The sequence below is a fragment of the Aegilops tauschii genome, chromosome 7 (genome assembly GCF_002575655.3).
Source record: "Aegilops tauschii subsp. strangulata cultivar AL8/78 chromosome 7, Aet v6.0, whole genome shotgun sequence".
NCBI classification, from domain to species: domain Eukaryota; kingdom Viridiplantae; phylum Streptophyta; class Magnoliopsida; order Poales; family Poaceae; genus Aegilops; species Aegilops tauschii.
In genome coordinates, this window is record NC_053041.3 from 447,383,960 (window position 1) to 447,390,568 (window position 6,609).

The 6,609-nt window shown below is 40.7% G+C and overlaps 1 protein-coding gene across 1 annotated transcript; it reads left to right on the forward strand.

Annotated features, from left to right (window-relative positions):
• The first annotated feature begins 1,338 nt into the window (after window positions 1-1,338).
• Window positions 1,339-6,398, forward strand: LOC141027251 (uncharacterized). Its single transcript, XM_073504240.1, has 8 exons — window positions 1,339-1,818; window positions 1,933-2,122; window positions 2,273-2,392; window positions 4,497-4,678; window positions 4,864-4,875; window positions 5,160-5,319; window positions 5,404-5,696; window positions 5,958-6,398. Exons 1-8 carry the CDS (start codon window positions 1,339-1,341, stop codon window positions 6,396-6,398), a joined length of 1,878 nt encoding a protein of 625 aa, XP_073360341.1.
• The last annotated feature ends 211 nt before the right edge of the window (window positions 6,399-6,609 follow it).

A 6,609-nucleotide genomic window follows, 5' to 3' on the forward strand; every position in this document is an offset into this window, starting at 1 on the left:
CAATAATAGTCAGCATGTAACTAGCACCACCTAGTGACTTTCTGCGAGATGGTCCCCATAAATCAGAATGAACATAATCATGAATACCTTCAGTTGTATGAAATTGTGAGCCATACTATACCGTATTGGACTAGATGTAGTACATACGGTGTGGGCCTTTGCGTTGGTATCGACGCGTACGAGTACAACTCGTTTACTTGTCCTCCAAGGACTCTCATGTATTGCCCTTTTATATACCTTATGTAGTCGCACCTAAGACGGTCTGTCCTCTCATGCTTGTAATACTCATCCATCATAGTGATTGCGCCTTCGTGCGTCCGTGGTTGTCTCCCGCAAGGGTTTCCACATAAAAATCCATGTCTCTCGTGTCTCGTTTTATCTCGTTTTATCTAACAAGTGGTATACAGAGCCAAGTTTACAGATACGAGATTTGAGACCAGCGTTAGGGTTGCGGTCTGTTCCGCCGCCACCGTCCCGAATCGCCGAGACCGACTGGATTTTCGTTGCAGACGACCTGTCGTTCCAAAGACAGAAAACTTTCCGCTGCGCACGCCACCGCAGAGATCCACGTCCGAGGTCGAGCAGTGCAAGGATCCAAGTCCCAAGGTATTTGGCAGCAAGCGATCTACCGGCTGTTGCTTCATCGCATGGAGTCAGAGGCCAAATCAATTTCATCTACGAGTACTAGTTGAGTACTATCCACGTGAAGAGATACATTAGCACAAGTTTTGAGATCTAGTTGAAAAGTGCTACCGTTGTTGCTACTTCACGTGACGTGAGGCTGTGCTAGTTCAGTTTTTGTTCTGCGTTCGTCTGCCGCTACATCCACACGAAGAGCTACCAGGTGCTATCTTTTTTGTTCTTTGCTCCGCAAATTAATTCTATCAAGGATTTTTTTACCGGCTTGTACTACTTTTTGTACACAGATTTATCGACTCATGGCATCCATGAAGTACGATCTTTCGCTGCTGGATCGTGACACAAGGTTTACCTTATGGCAAGTCAAGATGCGGGCGTTGTTGGCACAGTCCGACTACGATGAAGCACTGGATAGTTTTGGGAAGAATAGAATTCAGGACTAGACTGATGAGGAGAAAAGAATTGATTGTAAGGCTTTGTCACAAATTCAACTCCATTTGCATAATAATATTTTGCAGGCAGTTTTGAGCGAGAAAACTGCCGCCGCTCTATGGTTAAAGCTGGAAGGCATTTGCATGACAAAAGATCTTACCAGCAAGATGCATCTGAAGCAAAAATTATTCCTGCACAGGTTACCCGAGGGAGGTAATGTTTTGAATCATATTTCAGATTTTAAAGATCATATCTGATCTAGCTGCAATGGAGGTTAAGTATGAAGAGGAAGATACTTCTTTAATGTTACTTTGTTCACTGCCAAGTTCTTATACCAATTTTAGAGACACCATATTATACAGTCGTGATACTCTCACACGTAATGAAGTTTATGAAGCTTTGAACTCTAAGGAGAAGATGAAATTAATGGTGCCTCATGATGGTTCAAGTTCATCCCAAGCCGAGGGATTATCTGTTCGTGGCAGGACAAAGGAGAAGAACTCCAATAATGGAAACATAGGCAAAAGTAAGAATGGCTACAGGGGCCGGTCGCAATCCAGAGACAAGAAGTATTGCAGATATTGCAAGAGAGACGGGCATGACATCTCAGAGTGTTTCAAGTTGCAGAATAAAGAAAAGAGGAAAGGTAGCAAACAAGGTGAAAGTTCTACTAACGTTGCTCGTGATGATAGTTCCGATGATGCTCTTGTCGTTATTGCTGGATGTGCTGAGACCAATGATGAGTGGGTACTTGACACCGCATGCACTTTTCATATGTGTCCACATAGAGATTGGTTTAATACTTTTGATTCCACTACTTCTGCTGGTTCCGTTTTGGCTTTTGATAATTTACCATGCAAGATTGAAGGCATAGGTTCCGTTCGAATCAAGATGTTTGATGGCACAATCAGAACTTTGACAGATGTTCGGTATATTCCGAAGATGAAGAGAAATCTTATCTCTGTTAGTGCCCTTGATGCAAAGGGGTACAAGTATTCAGGTGGAGATAGTGTTTTGAAGGTCACCAAAGGCTCCCTTGTTGTGATGAAAGGTGACTTAAGTTCGACCAGTGGTATTTATTACCTTCGAGGTTCTACCGTTTCAGGTAACGCTACTCCAGCTATTTCAAAGAATTCTGATTGTGATGCTGCTAACCTTTGGCATATGCGTCTTGGACATATGAGTGAACTTTGTTTGGCAGTGTTAAATAAGAGAGGTCTTCTTGATGGATATGAACCTGGTAAATTGAAATTTTGTGAGCATTGTATCTTCGGCAAGAACAAGAGGGTGAAGTTCAACACTTCGACTCATACAACCGAAGGTATTCTTTATTATGTGCATTCTGATTTATGGGGACCATCTCGCAAGAAGTCACTAGGTGGTGTAAGTTACATGCTGACTATTATTGATGATTATTCGAGAAAAGTTTGACCTTATTTCTTGAAGCATAAATATGAAGCATTTTAAGGAGTGGAAGATTATGATTGAGAGACAAACCGAAAAGAAGGTAAAGTTACTTCGCACTGATAATGGTATGAAATTCTGTTCTAAGAAATTTAAGAATTATTGCAAGTCTGAAGGCATTGTCAGACATTACACCGTTCCTTATACTCCTCAACAAAACAGTGTTGCTGAGCGTATGAACAGAACCATTATTTCCAGAGCCCGTCGCATGTTGTCCAATGCAGGTTTGCATATGCGTTTTTGGGCTGAGGCCGCTTCCACTGCTTGTTATCTCATTAACCGTTCACCATCTATTGCTCTTAATAAGAAAACTCCAATTGAGGTATGGTCTGGTTCACCTGCTGATTATTCACAGTTAAGAGTTTTTGGTTGCACCGCTTATTGATACGTCTCCAACGTATCTATAATTTTTGATTGTTCCATGCTATTATATTATCCGTTTTGGATGTTTAATGGGCTTTACTATACACTTTTATATTATTTTTGGGACTAACCTATTAACCCAAAGCCCAGTGCAAATTGCTATTTTTTTTCCTATTTCAGTGTTTTGCAGAAAAGGAATATCAAACGGAGTCCAAACGGAATGAAACCTTCGGGAGCGTGATTTTTGGAACAAACGTGATCCAGAGGACTTGGAGTGGACGTCAAGAAATCAACAAGGAGGCCACGAGGCACGGAGGCGCGCCCCCACCCTCGTGGGCCCCTCGTGGCTCCACCGACCTACTTCTTCCTCCTATATATACCCATGTACCCCGAAACCAACCAGGAGCACCACGAAAACCTATTTCCACTGCCGCAACCTTCTGTACCTGTGAGATCCCATCTTGGGGCCTTTTCCGGCGCTCCGCCGGAGGGGGAATCGATCACGGAGGGCTTCTACATCAACACCATAGCCTCTCCGATGATGTGTGAGTAGTTTACCATAGACCTTCGGGTCCATAGCTATTAGCTAGATGGCTTCTTCTCTCTCTTTGGATCTCAATACAAAGTTCTCCTCGATCTTCTTGGAGATCTATTTGATGTAACTCTTTTTGCGGTGTGTTTGTCGAGATCCGATGAATTGTGGTTTTATGATCAAGATTATCTATGAACAATATTTGAATCTTCTCTGAATTCTTTTATGTATGATTGGTTATCTTTGCAAGTCTCTTTGAATTATCAGTTTGGTTTGGCCTACTAGATTGATCTTTCTTGCAATGGGAGAAGTGCTTAGCTTTGGGTTCAATCTTGCGTTGCTCGATCCCAGTGACAGAAAGGGAAACGACACGTATTGTATTGTCGCCAACGAGGATAAAAAGATGCGGTTTATATCATATTGCTTGAGTTTATCCCTCTACATCATGTCATTTTGCCTAATGTGTTACTCTGTTCTTATGAACTTAATACTCTAGATGCATGCAGGAGTCGGTCAACTTGTTACGGACATGATGCCTATATACATGATCATGCCTAGATATTCTCATACTTATGCACTTTTCTATCAATTGCTTGATAGTAATTTGTTCACCCACCGTAATACTTATGCTATCTTGAGAGAAGCCACTAGTGAAACCTATGGCCCCCGGGTCTATTTTCCATCATATAAGTTTCCAATCTATTTTACTTTGCAATCTTTACTTTCAATCTTTATCATAAAAATACCAAAAATATTATCATCTCTATCAGATCTCACTTTTGTAAGTGGCCATGAATGGATTGACAACCCCTTTATTGCGTTGGTTGCAAGGTTCTTATTTGTTTGTGTAGGTACGAGGGACTTGCGTGTGGCCTCCTACTGGATTGATACCTGGTTCTCAAAAACTGAGGGAAATACTTGCACTACTTTGCTGCATCACCCTTACCTCTTCAAGGGAAAACCAACGCATGCTCAAGAGGTAGCACTTATGCTCATGTTGATAATGGAAAATTGGAGCCTAGGGCTGTTAAGTGCATCTTTCTTGGTTATAAATCTGGAGTTAAAGGTTATAAATTGTGGAATCCTGAAACCCAGAAGGTTGTTATTAGCAGAAATGTTATCTTTAATGAATCTGCTATGTTACATGATGTTCCATCTACTAATGTTCCCGTTGAGAGTGAACAACAGCCTATTGTTCAGGAGCCTACTGTTCAGGTGGACCATGTTATTGATCAGGTGATACTTCTGGTAATGAAATTGTTGATGCATATGATGATCCCGTCGTTGATAATGAACATGTCACTCCCCTCCAAATCAGCCTATTGTTCCATCCGGTTGGAATCTCGCACGTGATAGAGTTAGACGGGGTATTAATAAACCTGACAGGTTAATTGAAGAGTGCAATATTGTTTCTTTTGCTTTATCTATTGCAGAGGAAATTGAAGGTAATTCTGAGCCTTCTTCATATTCCGAGGCTATTATTTTTGGTGATAGTAATAAGTGGATGACCGCTATGCTTGATGAGATGGAATCACTTGAAAAGAATGGCACTTGGGATTTAGTAAGATTACCTAGAGAGAAGAAACCTATTCGTTGCAAGTGGGTTTTCAAGAGGAAAGAAGGTGTTTCTCCTAATGATGAGACAAGATATAAAGCAAGGTTAGTTGCTAAAGGTTATAGCCAGATTCCAGGTATTGACTATAACGAAGTTTTTTCTCCTGTTGTGAAGCATAGCTCTATTCGCACTTTACTTAGTATTGTTGCCATGCTTGATCTTGAACTTGAACAATTGGATGTTAAAACTGCATTCTTACATGGAGAATTAGAAGAGGATATTTATATGGAACAACCTGAAGGTTTTGTTATTCCTGGAAAAGAAAAGCTTGTCTGTAAGTTAAAGATGTCTCTTTATGGATTGAAGCAATCCCCTAGACAGTGGTACAATAGATTTGACACCTTTATGCTCTCTCAAGGTTTCAAAAGGCCTAATTATGATAGTTGTGTTTATTTGAAAATTGTCAATGGTTCAACTATTTATTTGCTCCTTTATGTTGATGATATGCTAATTGTTGCAAAGAGTATGTCAGATATTGATGAACTAAAGAAGCAATTGAGTAATGAATTTGAGATCAAGGATTTGGGTGCAGCAAAGAAAATTCTTGGAATGGAAATATCCAGGAATAGACCGTCTGGAAAAGTATATCTAAGTCAGAAGGGATATATTGATAAAGTTCTTCGTCGTTTTAATATGCATAATGCCAAGCCGGTGAGTACTCCGTTAGCTGCACACTTCAAGTTATCATCAGCCTTATGTCCTAAGTCAGATGCAAATATTGAGTACATGTCTAGAGTTCCCTATTCGAGTGCAGTTGGTTCACTTATGTATGCCATGGTTTGTTCCTGTCCGGATTTATCTTATGCATTGAGTGTTGTCAGTGGATACCTGGCTAATCCTGGAAAAGAGCATTGGAGAGCAGTTCAGTGGATTTTCAGATACCTGTGTGGTACTTCTAATGCTTATTTATAGTCAGGGAAAACCGGAGATGGACTTGTTGGTTTTGTTGATTCTGATTTTGGTGGTGATTTGGATAAGAGAAGATCACTCACAGGTTATGTTTTCACCATTGGTGGTTGTGCTATGAGTTGGAGAGCAACTTTGCAGTCTATTGTGGCTTGTTCCACTGCTGATGCCGAGTATATGGCTCTTTCTGAGGCATGCAAAGAAGCTATCTGGTTGAGAGGTTTGTACGCTGAGCTTTGTGGAGATTCATCTTGCCCTACCATATTTTCTGACAGTCAAAGTGCCATATATCTTACCAAGAATCCAGTGTATCATGAGAGGACAAAACACATTGATGTCGGATTTCATTATATTCGAGATGTTGTTGCTGAAGGCAATTTGAAGGTATGCAAGATAAGTACTCATGATAATCCCGCTGACAAGATGACAAAGCCAGTTCCTACCTGAAAGTGCTAGTTATCGACTAGAGGGGGGGTGAATTGGCGATTTTTATGAAAGACTTCAAAACATGAGGTTTTCGAAGTCAAACAATAGAAATGAACCTATTGATATGTAGCGGAAGGTAGACTACACTAAGCAAGCCATAGTCAAGTATTCAATGAAGTGAAAGCACGAAGACTAACAACAGTTAGGTAGTAAAGATCAGGATGGAAGATAG